The 19,843-nt window shown below is 46.3% G+C and overlaps 1 protein-coding gene across 2 annotated transcripts in view; it reads right to left on the bottom strand.

The window, feature by feature from the left end:
* SLC27A4 (solute carrier family 27 member 4) overlaps positions 1-19,324 on the bottom strand; it is a 47,584-nt gene extending 28,260 nt beyond the window's left edge. The window contains exons 1-4 of one of the 2 annotated variants that reach the window (XM_080990909.1): positions 19,015-19,324; positions 10,012-10,141; positions 9,103-9,269; positions 868-1,262 (exon numbers count right to left, since the gene is read on the bottom strand). In XM_080990909.1, coding sequence (XP_080847035.1) covers positions 868-1,262; positions 9,103-9,263 — 556 coding nt within the window. In that variant the 5' untranslated portion in view covers positions 9,264-9,269; positions 10,012-10,141; positions 19,015-19,324. Of the gene's footprint in view, positions 1-867; positions 1,263-9,102; positions 9,270-10,011; positions 10,142-14,516; positions 14,683-19,014 lie in introns of those variants that run through there. The other variant, XM_080990910.1, reaches the window with a different exon arrangement.
* Positions 19,325-19,843: the final 519 nt, after the last annotated feature.

Genomic DNA, 19,843 nt, shown 5'->3' with positions numbered 1-19,843 from the left:
AGCGGGAAAGTAAACGGCGTTTCCGTGCGCTGCTCTGGTTCGCCAGAAGCGGCTTAGTCATGCTAGCCACATGACCCGGAAAAACTGTTTGCGGACAAACGCTGGCTCCCTTGGCCAGTAATGCGAGATGAGCGCCGCAACCCCAGAGTCAGTCACGAATACAATATACTCACATAAAGACTACCTTACACTGCGTTTAAAACCAAAATCACATTTGGATAGAAACTGTTTCTCAGGTGGCTAGTCCCAGTCTTTATAACCCTGGACCTAGCAGTTCGAAAGCATGTCAAAGTACAAGTAGATAAATAGGTACCACTCCGGCGGGAAAGTAAACAGCGTTTCTGTGCGCTGCTCTGGTTCACCAGAAGCGGCTTATTCATGCTGGCCACATGATCCGGAAGCTGTACGCCGGCTCCCTCGGCCAGTAAAGCGAAATGAGCGCTGCAACCCCAGAGGCGGTCATGACTGGACCTAATGGTCAGGGGTCCCTTTACCTTTACCAGGTTTGTGACCATATAATAAATGACTGGTGGGTTGTATAGCTATGTTTAGAAATGTGTACATCAATACAGAACGAATATTTCTGTGCAGACTCTTTAAAAAATATATCTAAGATTAATGCAGAAACGGGACAGAATGGGCTTATGAACAGACACATGTGGCTTTGACATGAACCAGAAGTAGAGGAGCTGGACTCCATTATCCCTGAACACTGGTAATGCTGGCCTGGGGCTGATCGGTTTTGGAGTCCAACAAAAGCTGGAGAGGCATAGGTCCCTTAGTCTCTTTTTCAACTAAATACACCTGCTCTTCTGCTTGCTTTCTGCTCTGCTTCCTGCCCCTGGATTCCCTCCCACCGCCTCTCACCATCAGCCAACTCGCTTCCAAACACGACGGCCTTTGAGTGCGAGATGTTGATGCAGTGAAGGAGCGACTCCTGCCGCACGTGAGAGTTGAGGAGGGCAGCCTCCACACCGATCTTGGCCATGCCGAGCCAGAGACCAACATACTGGTTGCGGGATTCCATGAACAGGGCGATGACATCCCCAGAGCGGAAGCCTCTTTCATACAGAAAGTTGGCCACCTGGTTGGAATAGTTATCCAGGTCTTGGAAGGTCCACGTCTCGCCTGTCCCCTGGAAAATCAGGGCTGCTTTTCCCGGATGCTTGCGTGCTGCCTGCTGGAAGAGCTTTGGGACTGTGTACTTGTGCTTCACGTACCACCAAACCTTCAACCGAGTCAAGAGGACAACGTATCCAGTCCTGGCAAGGAGAAGAAGCCACAAGTAAGGTTCCCTCCAGGAGACAGAATCATAGATGTGTAGAGTTGGATGGGAATCACAGCTAAAGAATCCCGGACAGGTGGCCATCCAACCTACGCTTTATAAAATATACAACGAAATAGAGTCTATCACCTTCTGAGGGAGTCTGTTCCACAATTGAATGGCTCTTACCCTCAGAAAGTTCTCCTTCCTTGTAAATGGAATTCATTAGTTTGGGCCCTAGCCTCTGGAGCAGCAAAAAGCAGCCTTTCATATATTTGAAGATGGCTTTCATATCTCCTCTCAGGCTCCTCCAAGCTAAACATACCCAGCTCCCTCAACCGCTCCTCATAAGGCTAGGATTTCAAGCCCTTTATCAATACAGTGGTACCTCAGGTTACAGACGCTTCAGGTTACAAACTCCGCTAACCCAGAAATAGTACCTTGAGTTAAGAACTTTGCTTCAGGATGAGAACAGAAATCGCGCGGCAGTGGCAGGAGGCCCCATTAGCTAAAGTGGTATCTCAGGTTAAGAACGGTTTCAGGTTAAGAACGTCCCTCCAGAACGAATTAAGTTCTTAACCCGAGGTACCACTGTAATCTTGTTTGCCGTCCTCTGCACACCTTCCAGCTTGTCAATATCCTTCTTCAACTGTGGTGCCCAGAGCTGGACATAGGACTCCAGGTGGTGAAGCACGTGAACGTAAGCAGGTACTCGCTTGGCGTTAATAAGGATCAGGCAGACTCAGCAATGGAGAATAAGAAGGTGAAGTTTATTGCCAGGCAATAAGGACCCAGTTTGGAATCTCTTCCAAGAGGAACTGGGACCCCAATTGACAGAAATCCAGAGGTCTTTATACCTGAGCAGATCACAGCAAATCATAGATCATGAGACAACCATGAGGCAGTCACGATATCGACAGCGAAAATTAGCCAATTAGCGCAGTGGCGTAGCTTGGGGGGTGCAGGAGGCCCCGGCCGCACCGGGCGCAACATCTGGGGGGGGGGGCGCTCGCACTCGCAGCTCTCTGCCCCTACCTGGCTCACTCACTCTCTCTCACTGCAGTGCTGGCTGTGCGAATCCGATCCGAGCCGCCGGGTCGCCGCCCACTGTGGAGGGGGTGGGTGCCAGGCGTGCGGTGCGGAGAGAGAGCGAGGGACTATCTGGGGGAGGGACAGTGCAGCGGCCGCCCAGCGCAGCGCTGAGCGCGGGAGAGAACCACACCAGACCAGACCAGGCAAGAAGAAGCTGGCAGCGGCGGCAGGTTAGGGGTTAGGGGGCGCAAATTACTTGCCTTGCCCCGGGTTAGGGGGCGCAAATTACTTGCCTTGCCCCGGGTGCTGACAATCCACGCTACGCCGCTGAATTAGCGAGCTTCTTGCCATGCTTCCAGCTCCTGGTCAAGCACGGAGTTCTAGTTCTGCTTTCCGCCACTTGCAGTGACGCTCTGTCTAACCTCTCCCCTAGTTATGACAGGACAGGGAGTATTGGAGATTTTGTGGTTTAGCTCTTCCTGTTCTGTGGATTAATTTAGCCTGTATCTGAGAGGATTTTGTACCAGTATCTCTGATTCACGTCTTCCCCTTGTTCAGGGTACACGGATGTTTGTAGGGGAAAGGTCGGCTCCTAATTTTGCTGTTTCAAGCAGTATGCAGTTAGCTAAGGCACAGCTTCCCTTTGATTCAAAATGGATTATAAAATACTGTAAGCCCTGATTATGTGTGAGCATATATGAATATATTGATTACTGATAACTGATTTTATCGGTCGGAGCCAAACAGTACAAATTGAGAGCATTTGCAGATGACTTAGTATTGACGTTACAGGAGCCAGAATCTAGTACCAAAAGAGTTTTAGAACTGATTCAAGAATTTGGTCAAGTTGCAGGATTTAAATTGGATAAGTTAAAGACCAAGGTTTTAGAGAAAAATTTAATACCAATGGAGAGAGAGAGGTTTCAGAATGAGACAGGTTTAACAGTGGTTAAGAAAGTTAAATACTTGGGGATTAACATGACAGCAAAAAATGGGAATTTATTTAAAGACAACTATGAAAAATGCTGGGCTGAAGTGAAAAAAGATTTAGAAATTTGGTCAAATTTGAAGCTTTCACTGCTGGGCCGTATTGCTGCGGTAAAAATGAATGTATTGCCTAGAATGTTGTTTTTGTTTCAAACATTGCAAATTGTGGACAAAATGGACTGTTTCAAGAGGTGGCAGAGAGATATTTCTAGATTTGTCTGGCAGGGCAAGAAGCCTAGAATAAAATTTAAAATATTAACAGATGCAAAGGAAAGAGGTGGATTTGCCCTGCCAGACTTTAAACTTTACTATGAATCAGCAGCTTTTTGCTGGTTGAAAGAATGGCTGCTTCTTGAAAACACTGACATTTTGGATCTAGAAGGTTTTAACAATTTATTTGGATGGCATGCATATCTGTGGTATGATAAGGTCAAAGCACATAAAGCATTTAAAAACCATATTGTCAGGAAAGCATTGTTTAATGTCTGGATAAGATACAAGGACTTATTGGAAAATAAAACCCCAAGGTGGTTGTCACCGATGGAAGCAAAAGCTCTGAAAAAGCTCAATATGGAGGCCAAATGGCCGAAATATTGGGAAATTTTGGAACAAAACGGAGATAGACTGAAATTGCAGAGTTTTGAGAAATTAAAAAACAAAGTGCGAGACTGGCTTCATTATTATCAGATAATGGAGGCATATAATTTGGACAAGAAAATTGGCTTCCAGGTGGAAAAATCAAAATTAGAAACAGAACTGTTAGAACCCAAAATTAAGATTTTGTCAAAGATGTATAACTTGCTGTTGAAATGGAATACTCAGGATGAAACGGTGAAATCTGCTATGATTAAATGGGCACAAGATGTTGGACATAACATAATGATGGCTGACTGGGAACAGTTATGGACCACAGGTATGAAGTTTACGGCATGTAATGCCTTAAGAGAGAATATTATGAAAATGATATACAGGTGGTACATGACCCCAGTCAAGCTTGCAAAAATTTATCATTTGCCCGATAACAAATGCTGGAAATGTAAAGAAATTGAAGGTACATTCTTTCACCTTTGGTGGACGTGCCCAAGGATTAAGGCTTTCTGGGAGATGATATATAATGAATTGAAAAAGGTATTTAAATATACCTTCTTGAAGAAACCAGAGGCCTTTCTCCTAGGCATAGTTGGCCAATTGGTGCCAAAGAAGGACAGAACTTTTTTTATGTATGCCACAACAGCAGCAAGAATACTCATTGCAAAGTATTGGAAGACACAAGATCTACCCACTCTGGAGGAATGGCAGATGAAGCTGAGGGACTATATGGAACTGGCAGAAATGACTGGCAGAATCCGAGACCAGGGAGAAGAGTTGGTGGAAGAAGATTGGAAGAAATTCAAAGACTATCTACAGAAATATTGTAAAATTAATGAATGTTAGAATGATGTTGGATAGAAATTAAGTGGTTTCCAGCTGTAATGCTTTAAGGGAATATGAAAAATGGGTTGTTAATAGGTAAAAATCTAACGTTACTATTTTAAGACCAAAGATTAGGATAAATAAAGAGGGTAAGGATTTGCTGAACCAACAAATTGAACTGGAATACAAAAAAGGGAGGTATGAGGAGGTCCGGGAAACAAGCTAAGGAAAAATAAGTAATGGAAAAATTGAGTGGTTTTTAATCATTTTTATTTTGTATTTTTTCTTTTTTTTCTTTTTTTTCTTCTTTTTCATTTTTATATTGTAACATTTGGAAAATCTCAATAAATATCTTATAAAAAAAAAAGATAACTGATTATATGAATAGCATAAGGGTAGCCCTTCTTCCTTGCCTCAGTGGGGCCTGGCCAGGGCAGAGGTGCCATGATTCCAGTTGGCCAGCTCATCCCAAGGGAATGGAGAGGAACTACCCACCCACTCATCTTCACTGAAACACTCTTAACAGTATGGCAATCTCATGCCACTGCATCTCCTTCAAGCCTGTAGGTGTGTTCAGCTGAACAAGAACCAGGATACATTTCATGGAAGAGGGTTTCGCAAGCATCCCAGGCTCAGAACCCTTCCTAAACTCGCCCTTATTGCAAAGCCCCACCTACACACCCAGCCTGCTGCCTCCTCAGCACTCAGTCACAGAATTTTCACATGGGGCTAACTGTAGGCACAGGAAAGATGCCTTATACCAGGTGACACCATTCCAGCCGAGCTCCAGGGCTGGAGGTGGGGGCTCTCTCATCACCAGCGACATGGTGATGGCACAGGGGACTGAACCTGGAACCTTCTGCACACAAAGCAGGTGCTCCACTGCTGAGCTACAGCCCTCCCTAAACAGGAACACAGGAAACTGCTAGGTACAAGTCAAAATATTGGCCCACCTAGTTCAGTATTGTCTACACAGACCGGCAGTGGCTCTTCAAGATTTCAGGCAGGGTTCTCTGCCTATGTGGAAATGCCATCAGGGAACTGAACCTGGGACATTCCACTTGCAAAGCAGATGCTCTGCCACAGAGCTAAGGTCTCTTGCCATTAATATATTAGTGCTCCCCACTGGCAAATTGAACTCTATCTCCCTAGCTGCCTGCCAATACTATGAAGCCAGCCTGCTTGTATTTTTTTATTTATCTTATATTATATTTGTATACCAGGGATGCAGGTGGCGCTGTGGGTTAAACCACAGAGCCTAGGACTTGCCGATCAGAAGGTCGGAGGTTCGAATCCTCGCGATGGGGTGAACTCCCGTTGCTCAGTCCCTGCTCCTGCCAACCTAGCAGTTCAAAAGCACGTCAAAGTGCAAGTAGATAAATAGGTACCGCTCCGGCGGGAAGGTAAACGGCGTTTCCGTGTGCTGCTCTGGTTTGCCAGAAGCGGCTTAGTCATGCTGGCCACATGACCTGGAAGCTGTACGCCGGCTCCCTGGGCCAGTAAAGCGAGATGAGCGCCGCAACCCCAGAGTCGGTCACGACTGGACCTAATGGTCAGGGGTCCCTTTACCCTTTACCTATATATGTATACCACCTTTTCCTCCAAGGAGCTCAAGGTGGTGTACATGGTTCTCAGCTTCCAATTTTTATCTTCTCAACAAACCTGTGAGGTAGGTTTGCCTGAGAGGCAGTGGGTGGCCCAAGGCTACCCAATGAGTTTTATGGCTGAGTGGGGATTTGAACCCTGGTCTCCCAGGTCAAATTCCAACATTCTAACAATTACCCTACACTGGCTCTAAGCAAGGATCTGGTGAGTGGGACCCCTAATATAACACCAGCACTAGAAGACTGTATCTGCAGTTCTGCATCTAGTTCTGTATGCCACATTTTAAGAAGGACATTGATAAACTGGAGTGTGCCCACAGGTGAGCAACCAAGTTGGGGAGGTGTCCGGAAACTAAGCCGTACTGTTGAAAAAGCTGGGAATGTTTAGCCCAGAGAAGAAAATACACAGTGGAGACATGATAGCCATCTTATAATACCTGAAGGCTGTCCTGCAAATGACAGAGGAGACTCACTCTGTGTTACTTCAGAGGACAGGAATAGAAGAACCCTGTGGTGGAAATGGCAGGGAGCAGATTTTGGCTAAACTATTGACACAAGGGCTGTTTGGCTGTGGAAATGGCTATCTTGGAAAGTGTTGGGCTCTCCTTTCATGGAGATATTTGAGCAGAGGCTGGATGACCACCTGTCAAGGAAACCTCAGGAAGGAAGAGGGCTCTTGTGCTTGCAGGTTTCCCACAGATATCTGGTTGTCCACTGCCTGTGAGAACAGGATGCTGAACTTGAAGGGCCACTGGTCTGATCCAGCAGGCCATTCTGATGTTCTTATGTTCATCTAACAAAAAGGAGGATTTCTCTTATTGAGTTTCAAGGACCTTTCCTCCTCTCTTGTAGGGTTTCTTAGACCAGGGATGGTGAGAGGTGATTGCAACACTGCCACACCCTGAAAGGAGCCATGCTTGATTATTGTGTGTGTGTGTGTGTGTGTGTGTGTGTGTGTGTTCCCTTCAAAAACCAGTTTTGCCTGAACAAAAGCAGTTTCTTGGCCTCAGACCAGGCAAAGTCATAGACTAGAAAGCTTGGCTGTTTGTAATTTCTTAGGCACGTCTGAAGTCCAAAGTGCAGTCTGGCATGGAACAGTACTTCAAAGGAGATTTAGCAATTTTATCACAAATGAGCAGCAACATTTTATTCCTAGCAGAGAATCTTTCAACATCGTTCCTCACATTACACCAGGGCTGCCAATTTTGGGGGGCCTGTGGGAACTTTTGGAATTCTGAGAGTGCTGTGGACACTGCCCCTGCCCTTTGGCCAATCCCTGGCCCCAGCACAAACAGAAGAAGGGCACACGCGCATGAATGCACACACAGCCTTTCCATGGGGTCTGCGTAAAAGTTACATACAGAAGATTAAAACAATGGAGTCTCTTGAATCGTCATCTTTTTGCTTTGGGTCCCCGCCAAACTATCATCAAATAAGGCTTACATTGCTAGGCTGCACATAAAATAATCACAGATCTGGTGCTTGCCAGTAGCACAAAAGTATTGATCCAAGGCATAGATCTTCATGGATCTTAATGTTTTTTTTCCCTCCAGAACACATCAGTTGGCACATTTGGGTGAAAGAAAGCCTTTTCAGTTCCTTCTAGGCCCTCTGTGAAAGTGACACAGGTCTCTGCTTTTTAGTGAATCTGAAAATACCTTGTCAGTTTCACCAGTATTGGGAAAACCTCTTCCACTCCTCCTTCTCCCTGACACCACTGCTTCTGCTGCTCCAAGGAGGGGTGTGAGAAGCTTACTTCCAAAGGGTGTATTGGCCCATCAGTGTGGATCATGGGTAGGCAAACTAGGGCCCAGGGGCCGGATCTAGCCCAATCACCTTCTCAATCCGGCCCGCAGACGGTCCGGGAATCAGCATGTTTTTACATGAGTAGAATGTGTCCTTTTATTTAAAATGCATCTCTGGGTTATTTGTGGGGCATAGGAATGTGTTTGTTCCCCCCCCCCAAAAATATATAGTCCGGCCCCCCACAAGGTCTGAGGGACAGTGGACTGTCCCCCTGCTGAAAAAGTCTTCCCTAACCAGGTGTCTTCTAGATGCTGTTTGACTCCAACTCGCATCAACCTCAGCCAATGGTGAATGGCTGGAAATAAGAGGAGCTGAAGCCCCACAACATCTGGAGGCCCTACATAAGCAGCTGCTGATGGCACGGCAGAGAGCAGGGAAAGGGACAAGCCTAGGACATTCGGACACAGGCAAGTTGCCCTGGGACACCACGAAGAGGGAGCAGAATTTGCTGAGCAGTTGCCTGTTTTTGTTGCGACCCCACATTTAAAGTAAGAAGCAGCCCTCTTAGGCTGTGTGGCTGTGTGTTCATCTAACCCTGGATTATCTGTCCCAGGGCCCTGACCACTGGTCATGCTGGATGGGGCTGATGGGAATTGTAGTCCAAGTGCATCTTCATGGCACCATGCTGGATCCCCCTAATCTGTTCTGACAGGCAGTGGCTTTCCAGGGCCCCTATTACTTCCTGCTGGTCCTTCCAACTGGATATACCAGGGATAGAAACTGGGCCCTTCTGAAAACGAAGCATTGTGTACTCTTCCACTGAGCAATGGCCCCTCCTGTAACCAACACATACCCTTTGCTTCAAGATCCCGAGTGCTGCAGCTAGTGCCAAAGCTTGCATTTCTCATGTGCTTCTGAGAAACCCACATAAATTCTGGACCTACGGCTACATCAGAATGATTGCTGTAAAAGGCATGTTAGCAAGAAACATATAAATCAGATGAAGTCACACGAAGGAGGCTCGGAGAGGGAGGTCCGCCAGTTTACAAAACTTACGAAACATCCCGTCTGGCTGTCATGATGACGATGCGAAGGAAAGTCCATCCTCCAGATCCCAAGTAGAATATTAAGAGAGCCGGGACCACCTGGATCCATGGCAGGTCCAGGAACAGCCGGAAGACCACGAAGAGGAGAAGCAGAGCCGCCGAACGTAACATGCTGGCCTGGGGAGAGGAGAGAGGGAAGTTCCCTTTGGTGAGATGAAGAGCCCTTGCAGGCCCCCTTCTTCTTGCACATTCAGGACTATATGTGCTCAATGAATTATTATTATTATTTAGAAGATACCTGAAGGCAGCCCTGTTCAGGGAAGTTTTTAACGTGAGACATTTTAATGTATTTTTAATCTTAGTTGGAAGCCGCCCAGAGTGGCTGGGGAGACCCAGCCAGATGGCTAGGGTACAAATAATAAATTATGATGATGATGATGTTGATGGTAGTAAGAGGGCTGTACCATCATGTTTTCAATGCAGCAAGCGCTGTGGGGTAGACTTACAGCTGCCCTTCCAATCAGTGTGTGCCCCATAACCCTGCTGAAACCCTGCAACTTTTCATGCTGCAAATGTTCCAGAGTTGTCCCGTTTTCATAACGAAAGGGCTCCTCCAGGCAGCAATAAAGCAATCATGTTTGGGAAGGCACTACAGAACAACTAATAAAGTGGAATGATGTTTGGACAGTCCAATATAATTCTTTAACTAATACACTATTATTGCACCAATGACATTTTGCAGACTATCCCCTACCCAAACCAACAACAACCCAACACCTAACTTGGATGACCCCTTGCTTTCCAAACAGCTGGCCCTAAATGGCCACTCAGGTTGGCCACTTCTGTCCACCTTTGCTAAACTGTGAACAAAGACTTTAAATAATAACATTTATTTTTAAAAAGCCAAGGCCCAACTCACCAAGGGAAATCTGGGCTTGCAATCCTAGCTAATTCTTCTCCTGCACAAGGCAGCCTTTTGCTTCAGCGACGTCTCTCTGCCTCTTTGCTTCACCTTCTCCTGACAGAGAGAATGCTATTTGGACCATAACCTAATGAGCAACAGGATAAACATGTACAGAAGTCCAAGGTTATTGATTATTTTCCCGGCCTGTTGTGCTTTGCTGGTTTATCTATGCCATATGACCTGGGAACGTGGAAGGGAATGTTATAAAAGTCAATTTCTGGTCTGTGATGATGATAAAGAAATCCATTCATTCATTATAAAAGTCAGGTTTCCTGCAAGCCTTTCCTGGTTGCTCCCCTCAAACTTCTGCAAAGTAAGCGCTCCTCCCCCCAAATGAGATCAATGCTGCCATTGAGTCTGGCCACAGTTAAGGTGAAACTCTGGTATTGTGAAAGGTACAAGTTCAGGTCACTTAACATGGTTTAACTTGCCTGCTTGGCATTCTCTGTTCATCAGTACCACGATATTTATTTGAAATATCCACCAACAGCAGCCTTCACTAGCCGGATGCCCTCCAGATGGTTTAGACTACCATTTAAGCCATTTCTGATTGGTCATGCTGGCTGGGGCTGATGGGAATAGTAGTCCAAAACAACTCTGGAGGGCACCAAGCTGAACCACAGGAATTTTGGTATGATTGTTCAGGAGATGGTTCTACCATACAAGTTTGAAAACCACCTCAGTCCTAACTCCCTGCTTCCTCTCTTACAAAACTAGAACGTGGAGATCATCCACTGACACTGAATGGCTGGAGGTGCAGGACAAGCCGAAAGAAACACTTCTTCATGCAGTGCATACTTCAGGGGTGTGGAACCTCAGGTCTGGGGGCCAAATGTGGCCCTTGAAACCTCTCCACCTGGCCCTTGGGACATTTCCAATGCCAGAACCTCTCCCCAGGCCACCCCCTTGACTGGATCTGCTTCACACCCTTCCTAAGTTTTCTGCCTGGCTGAAACATGCTATTGAATTCTGATAATGGCTGGATAGGAGATAGAGAGGGGTGTGTGCAGAAACTAGCCTACTTCACAAAGCTAACAATTACATCTGATGCTCTCCCGACTTTTGGTTTTGGCTCTGCCCACCATGGCATCCGGCATCTGGACATCCGCCCACAAGGCCAGTGTTTCCCTAACCTGGGGAACTTCAGTAACATACCGACAAATTCAGGGTGGGCAATTATAGTTGATTGGGAGGTTTAGTGCAATAGCAACAAACCCACTTTCCCAAAAGATTAGACTTCTTTTAGGTGAGGTAAATGACAGGAAAATGCAGGATAACAATAATAATTGATTTTTCCTGGTAGCAGCCTGGATGGAGAAATGATCGTTAGTTAACTCTGCAAAACTTGTTTGGAAGCTTGCACTTGTAGATGAACTAACACAACACTGCAAAGCAGTCAGAGGTAACATTACCAGAAATAACAAGTCTCCCTGCATTTCTTCCATTAATTCACCACCAGAAGAACCTTCTGCTCACTTTTCTTATTGGAGAGGTTATATCCTGTTATCCTGAATTTTACCTTGATATTCTAGATTTTCATTATATATATATCATGTCAATGACTCTTGCCAAGTGTTTAAAGAAGGTTGTACTTCACTTTGCAAGTCTGCAAAGTTTGGCATTTATCTACACTTTATATTCTTTCCAAGGGATGTGGGTGGCGCTGTGGGTTAAACCACAGAGCCTAGGACTTGCCGATCAGAAGGTCAGAGGTTCGAATCCCCGTGACGGGGTGAGCTCCTGTTGCTCAGTCCCTGCTCCTGCCAACCTAGCAGTTCAAAAGCAAGTAGATATATAGGTGTTATGTACTGAAGTTCTCATCCTGGGCCAGCAGGGGGATACTGTAGATACTTATGCAAATAAGGGATCAAAAGTGACGTTCAGTGATGGGATAGTTTTAGAAAGTTGTTACAGTTACGTTGTACTGGAGCTCTATATAAGCAGGCTGACTGAACCCTTCAGTTGAGTTCTGTCCTGGCCTGTGTATAAACAAGAGTTGTTTGAAGAATCGCTGTGTCATCTGATATGTTCACCCACAACTTAACAATAGGTACTGCTCCGGCGGGAAGGTAAATGGCGTTTCCGTGCGCTGCTCTTGTTCGCCAAAAGCGGCTTAGTCATGCTGGCCATATGACCCGGAAGCTGTACGCTGGCTCCCTTGGCCAATAAAGTGAGATGAGCGCCACAACCCCAGAGTCAGCCACGACTGGACCTAATGGTCAGGGGTTCCTTTACCTTTACCTATACATTCTTTCCAAAGTGTGTAATTGGAATGAAATGTCATTAAACAGCCAGTGCCATCTACATTCCCCTGCCTACTGAGATCAAGCAGGCGCCTTCACTGTGCTCTTTTCGGCACCTCCTAAAAACATTTTTGTTTAGACAAACCTACCCAGGTGCTTAGAAAGTTGAGGATGATTGTGTAGTATTTCAACTTTTGTATGTTTTAAAGTATGGTTGTGAATTTATCTTGATGTTATTATCTTCTTAAAAACCACTTTGAAAGGGTTTTTTGTCAAGCGGAGTATAAATCTTATTAAATAAATCAATAATAAGTACAAACATATCCAAACCAATGGCTTCAAGTTACAAGAAAGGAGATTCTGACTAAACTTTCTGAAAATAAGCACTGTTCAACAGTGGAACGGACTCCCTCAGAAGGCGGTAGGCTTTCCTTCATTGGAAGTTTTTGAGCAGAGGTTGGGCGGCCATTTGTCACGGACGTTTTAGTTTAGTTTACAGATTAATAGATAAATAAAATTCCTGCATTGTGGGGGGGTTGGGGTTGGGCTAGATGACCCTCAGGGTCCCCTTCCAACTTCAAGATTCTACGATTCTATGCTCTGAACAAATGCTGAATGAACAGATCTTCTGGAAGTACCATAGCTGTATTCCATGTGTTCTGGACTCCCACAGCCCCTGACATGCTAGCTGGGGCTGGTAGGACTGGTGACTGCAACAACATCTGGAAGGATGGGGAAGTCTGCCCTACGGTCAGGGCCATGATCCAATGACCCTGGCCAAAAAGTGAGTTCTGGGGAAGGGCTTACAGAAAATAAAGGAGGTGGTTCTCTTATAACAAGGTTGTATTAACTAAGTAAAAGTATGTGTAACTGAAATAATCACATATTCTTCCCCTTTCCACATCCAACCACACTTGCTTCTGGTCATAGCTGTCAACTTTTCCCTTTTCTTGCGAGGAATCCTATTCAGAATAAGGGAATTTCCCTTAAAAAAATGGAACAGTTGACAGCTATGCCTCTGGCATGACAAGCATGCCCCTATTTTCAGCTCTGATAGTGTCCAATGCCCCTTTGCATGTGTGCATCTAGAAGGGCATGCCTGAGGCGCCACAGGAAACAGGAACAACTCTTAGATGTCCGTAAAGCACCTCAGCTTCTGAAGGACTTGATTCTTCTCTGCAGGCACAGGCTCCAACCCTGAACTCCAGACAAACCCTCCCTGGCCTTCAACCTATTTGTGCACATCACGCTCCCTTTTGATGTGACAGGGAGAAACAGGACGTTAGACAGGCAACAGGAAACGCATCAGCTATGCCGGTGGGGTTTGCAAGCCCTGAGATGACACTGCAGTTTGCAGGCTGTCCTCAAGCCAAGGGTTATTCAGCTAAAAAGCTGGCCAATGAGGAGGATGGGGACAGATGAATCTGACCCCCTTTGCTCTTCGTTTGTTGCTTTTGGGTGGCAAGTCAACAAAATGGATCCCGGTTTTTGCTGAAGCCTGGGCAGAAGGTTAAATACAACTCCCTGGCTGGGTTCTTAATGCCATCCTGCAGCAGGGACACCCCCCCCAAAAAAAAATCCAGCCCACTGGACTGGACTCAAGGGAACCCTGCGGAGTTCATTCATTGTGTCTTGGGGATTCGAAACACAGTGGGCAAGTCAATTAGCCCCATTTTGCTCAGAAAAAGAACAATTTTTAAAATCCTGCCAAAAAATTCTGTGTGTGTTTTTAAAGACGACCACAGAATTTTTTACATCGGCAGTGCTATTGTAATTGTTCAGAATTATACAATTTGGAGAGACATCTAGTTTGATTTCCTTCAGAAGCTGATCACACTTTGGGCCAAATTAAGCTAGGTGCTTCTTTCACAATTTGCAGTTGTGTGAGTGGCTTATTCAGCGGAAAGAGCAGGAAGGGGTGTGCTCTTCGGAATCCCTCACTAAAAGTGGGGAGGGTTTTCCCCAACATTTTGAGCAGGGATTCCCATGCAGGTTCACTCGGAAACTTCTGCTAATACGATAGGGAAAACCTCTGTTTTCGCAGTCCAAAACACCTTCCTGAAATAAGAAGAGGTTTGCATAGATCCCATCCAACCAATCAGGATTTAACCTGTGCTCATCAGCCGAAATTTGCCAGCCGAAATCTACATCTATACACTATAAATCAGCGGACAAACTACTTTCCAAAATATACAGCAGTGTAGATGAATCACTTACATCCCCAGGTAACTGTAAGCAGTTCTTGAGCTCCCTCCTGCCTTCCTCTCCTCCAGCCTCCAGTCTCTGTTTCTCCACCTCTTCACAGTTCCACCCTTATCTAGCCTTCCTTCCCTCCCAGAGGGCAGAGTCATCCCCACCTACGCCTAGCAGCTATCTGGGCTTCAATCAAACCTCCTGAAACAGGTGCAGCAGCTTCTCCCTCGCCATGTGAACGGCACACCGGTTGCACTCTCCCCCTCTGGCCTCACAGGATGCATCTAGCTCCGTATTGTCCACACTGACCAGCAGAGGCTCTCCAGGGTTTCAGACTGTCAAAATTCCCAGCCCTACCTGGACATGCCAGGGATTGAACTTGGGACCGTTTGCACGGAAGGCAGGTGCTCTTACACTGAACTATGGCTCTTCCACAACAGGAAGGGTTCAATCCGCTATTCAACTACCCTTTGAGCCATTTGATAAAGGGAAATAAGTTTATTAAGCCGTCAAAGTGGGAACCTAGGAACTGGAAAGCAGAGCTCCTATTACTCAACATTTCACTTATTATTGTGATGTAACACTGCTGCTTCCTACTCACTGTTACAAACCTGACAGTCTTGATTCCTTTGACTGGACCTGTCACCAAGCAACCAATGAGCAAGCATGGACTTGGCAAAAAGAATGTTCATGCCCCCAAATGATATTTTCCTTTAAAGCATGAGAGTATCAGGTTTCATTTGGGAGACAGACAGATTTCTGGGAATTGTTGATCAGGAGTCAAGGCATGTAGTATGAGATGTGCACATGCTTTGAGCATCTGAGGCAGGTTTAGTGGTTTTGCTACCTGTTAGACTTGCTTCCACTGTATTCCACTTGTACATTTGTAAATGAGAGACACACTATGAACACAAGGAAACCTCCCAGTGTTCTCTGCACTAGTGCAGAGGTGGGAAACTGTGGCCCTCCAGATGTTAAAAGTAAAGGGACCCCTGACCATTAGGTTCAGTCGTAACCGACTCTGGGGTTGCGGCGCTCATCTCGCTTTACTGGCCAAGGGAGCCGGTGTGCAGCTTCCGGGTCATGTGGCCAGCATGACTAAGCCGCTTCTGGCGAACCAGAGCAGTGCACGGAAACGCCATTTACCTTCCTGCCAGAGCGGTACTTGCACTTTGACGTGCTTTCGAACTGCTAGGTTGGCAGGAGCAGGGACCGAGCAACGGGAGCTCACCCTGTCACGGGGATTTGAACCACCGACCTTCTGATCGGCAAGTCCTAGGCTTTGTGGTTTAACCCACAGCGCCACCAGCGTCCCTTCTCCAGATATTGCTGGACCACAAAATCACCACCCCTGTCCTAGCACTGCCCTGTTGCCACACTAGCATGTTATGCTCACTCCACATTTCTAAGCAGTGAGAAGTTCCAGGGGCACAGCACTTTTCAGGCTTGGCTCCCCTCAGAAGGTTGTTGCTGGAGGATTAGTGCCATTTTGTAACATTGATGTTTATTTACAAATATGTAGGCAGAACACTCCCACTCCATGGGAAAGGGCCATCATGTGCTTTGCACACAGTCCCTGGCATCTCCAGGTAAGGCTGGGAGAGAACCCTGTCTAAAGCCTTGGAGAGCTACTGACAGTCCGTGTAGGCGATACAGAGCTGGACGTACCAATGGCCTGGCTCTGTATAAGGCAGCTTCCTGTGTGTGTAATAGCTTTGCACAACAGTCACTCACAAACACAGCCTTCCTTTGGCCTTTTAGCTGTGCTTCCTTTTTTCCTCAAATACTGTATGCTCTTTTGACGCATGCATATCATTTAAATAATCGATACTGGCCTTTCCACCAACCTTTCCACTGTGGACTTTCAAAATCTTTGCAACCTTGCAAAGCAGAGGCCCATGGTTAGAATCCTGATCCAGAGAAGCATAGCCCAGCAGCTTCTACGACAATGGTGAGCCCATCACAGTCCTGGTTGCCAGGGTGAAAAATGGGCAGAGAAAGCTGCTTTGTGCCAAGTCAGACCAGGAGGGTTCAGCGCCCTCACCAGCCAAATTGGTGCCACCGCTGGCTGGGGCTGACAGCAGTTCTTGTCCAAAACCACTGCAGGGCACTGCGTTGCGGAAGACTGGTCTCCCCTGACTAGCAGAGGTGGTGGGGTATTTCACCACTGCCTGCTAAGAAGCACTCTCCTTCCTCCAGTATTATTATTCTTCCAGTATTACAGTGTAACCTTGCTTTTCAAACTTAATCATCTGTTCTGGAAGTCGATTCCAAAACCAAAGCGTTCCAAAACCAAGGCGCGCTTTCCCATAGAAAGTAATGCAAAACGGATTAATCCATTCTAGACTTCTAAAAGCAACCCCTAAAACAGCAATTTAACATTAATTTTGCTATTTGATATTCTTTTGGAAGCCGCCCAGAGTGGGGGGAAGCCCAGCCAGATGGGCAGGGTATAAATAATAAATTATTATTATTATTATATGTAACGAGACCAGTGACCCATAAAATGAAAGCAATAATCAATGTACTTTACGATAAAATAAAATAAATAAGACAGTATTGTAGATGATAAAAATTAAAATAACAGTAATAATTCTTACCTACGCTGATGATAGTCATTGTTTGCATGGGGGGGGGGGCCTTTGATGCATTTCTGCAGTCACACAATCAATCAATCAGTAGCTGAACTGGGTTCCACACAGTCATAAAAACAAATTAACCGAAAAAGCCTCAAAAACAAATAGCAAAAACAAAAGCACCAAACTTAATCTGTTCCAGAAGTTAGTTTGACTTCCGAAATGTTCGAAAACCAAGGTTCAGCTTCTGATTGGTGCAGGTACCCCAGAAACAATAACTGACAGCCACATCGGACGTTCAGCTTCTGAAAAACGTTCAAAAACCGAACACTTACTTCTGGGTTTTCCGCATTTGGGAACCAAGGCGTTTGAGTACCAAGGCATTTGAGAACCAAGGTATCACTGTGCACGGCTTTGAAAATAACAACAACAACACAACAACACTTATCTTTCCCAGGCAACCACCAACCAGTGATTTCCTTATGGCTGCCCTTTACATCTATATCTATATACACACACACACACACACACACACACACACTGGAGTGAAAAGGACACGTTATGCTTGGAACGGTGCGGTGATGCTTAAAAGGCACCTTAATGCTCAAAAAGCATTTACCTGGAGGCCAGGTGAGTAGAAGATCTGGGCCTCAGAGATCAGAACAGGGCCTCCTCAAAAACTTCACCCACCCCCAGACCTAGGTCTGAATGAGGCAATGTCCTGATCTCTTCAAGGTAATTTCTGTGCCACAGGACAAGTACACACGGCACACTCAGTAAAATTGTTGGGCTTTCAATTTCTGGCAGGTTTTGTGGTCATGCTGCAGAGAGTGAATCCTATAGTATCCTGGAGGAACTCTCTGCAGGTTAGCAAAGCAAAAACTGCAATTTATCCCCCATCCCTTTCACTAAGAAATATTACACACATGCTGCCTTGGTTGCTTGAGAAAACAGGTGACTGCAGCAGGGAACTCTGGGATGGGGGAGGATTCTCACACATATCAAATTATCTTTTTTAGAAGAAGACGACGACAAAGCCTTAGTATTATCTATTCATCTTATGTTTAGAGCCAGCCTTACTTCCCCCACCACCCAAAGAAACATTAAAACACCAGCTCCTAAGAATGGACTTAAAAATATCCACCACACTCATTCCTGAAATATGAGCCTTAAATTCTGAGAAGTCCTTTTCAGTGATATAAAACCAACATACAATTAAACATCCCAAATGGTAGCTCCCTCACCCCTCTACTCCATTTTACTCCACTCTCATTATCTGCAAAGGAATAATAGAGTACTAGCTTCACCCAGGAGGAGCCAAGCTTAAAGACCTCCCGCTTCACAGCAACCCACTGATGCTATTATGAAAAATAATGGGAAAGGAAGAAAGGGAGCAACGATAATAGGCAAGCCTGCTATTATAAGCCTCGTTAGACATAAACCAGACACAAGATGAGGCTGTGAAGAATGCACTCCTAGCAAGGTCTACTCAGAAGCAAGACCCGTTGAATCTAATGGCGCTTGCTCACAGGTAAGTGGAGGTAGGGCTGCAGACTGAATTAGGGCGTCCGCAGCATTAAACCAAACGAAAGCATAGCTGGGGCCTGACAGCTAGGAAACGAAGGATATTATATATTATTACGCATACACAAAGGAGAAAATAAGGTCAATGGCCCCGCTTCTACACCCACTCCCCAAACAGAAAGTGGGGGGAGATGCAGCTTTTTTTATACGCATCTTTGCACAATAGCCCCGTTTCCTTAACACACACACACACACACACACACACACAAGTTACGGGGGTCTGTATCCACCCGGCTTCAGAATGAGCAGCACCATCCTGGGACGTACCCCCTGACAAAAGGCTCCCCTCTCTTTCGAGCCCCCACCCCCGATGTAGCGCTCTGTGATGCTGCAGCGCTATAGACACTGACACAGCAACCCACCTCTCTCTGCTATCCTATGGAGCTCTGTGGCTACTGAGTGTCACAACACCGCATGCTCCTCGCGGGGCAGAGGATGCGGGTCCAGCAGTAACAGCTGGTTCAGCAGCTGTCAAAAGGGCAGGATCTTGTCTTCTCCTGCCTCCTCCTCCTCCTCCTCCTCTTGCAAAGGCTCTCCTGATCAGCCCAGCGGCTGCGTCTCCTCCTGGCTTTGGCACTTCCTTCCTCCTCCCTTTTCCACCTGCACTGCCCTCCCTCCCGCATGAGAATTGCAAGCGGGAGGAGAAAAGGAAGAAACCAAACGGCAGCAACAGCAGCTAGTCACTGATGCTGCAGGCGCTCTGGCAAAAGGGGGTCCTGCAGGGGGCGAGAGAGAGCAGCGCTCTGCCGCAATGCACCGCGGGATTTGTAGTCTTTCTTGCGCTCCGCAGCCTTGCACGTGGGTGGGGAAGGGCTGTGTGCTTTGACTTTATTCCTTTCTTTACTCTTGTACTGCTTTTTCCTTCTCTCTTTCTCTCCCACTACCTAGCTCGGTTTCCTCCTGTCCCAGACCCTGGTCCTATGACAGTGGCCCTCCCACCGCACGTTAAAGCGATCTCAAGCAGTTTCACATATTTATTTTATTTTTTGAGAAAAAGCTTCACACAGCAAAGCAAGAGCTGGGAGTTTGCAAAAGAAGTTTCAAAGGAGAAGCGAAGAGGCTCGCGGTGTCCCCGCGCGCGCCTTGCAAAGTCGGTGGCCTTAAGACGCCTTTGCAAAGGGACAACTGGCGACAGGAAAAAGTACGGCTCTGTAATCAGATCAAGAGCTCAGCCGAGCCGCAACTGGTGGA

This window comes from Podarcis pityusensis (genome assembly GCF_964106645.2).
Source record: "Podarcis pityusensis genome assembly, chromosome: Z".
NCBI lineage: Eukaryota > Metazoa > Chordata > Lepidosauria > Squamata > Lacertidae > Podarcis > Podarcis pityusensis.
The sequence above is the reverse complement of the archived record's forward strand: the minus strand, read 5'-3'. Positions and strand labels throughout refer to the sequence as shown.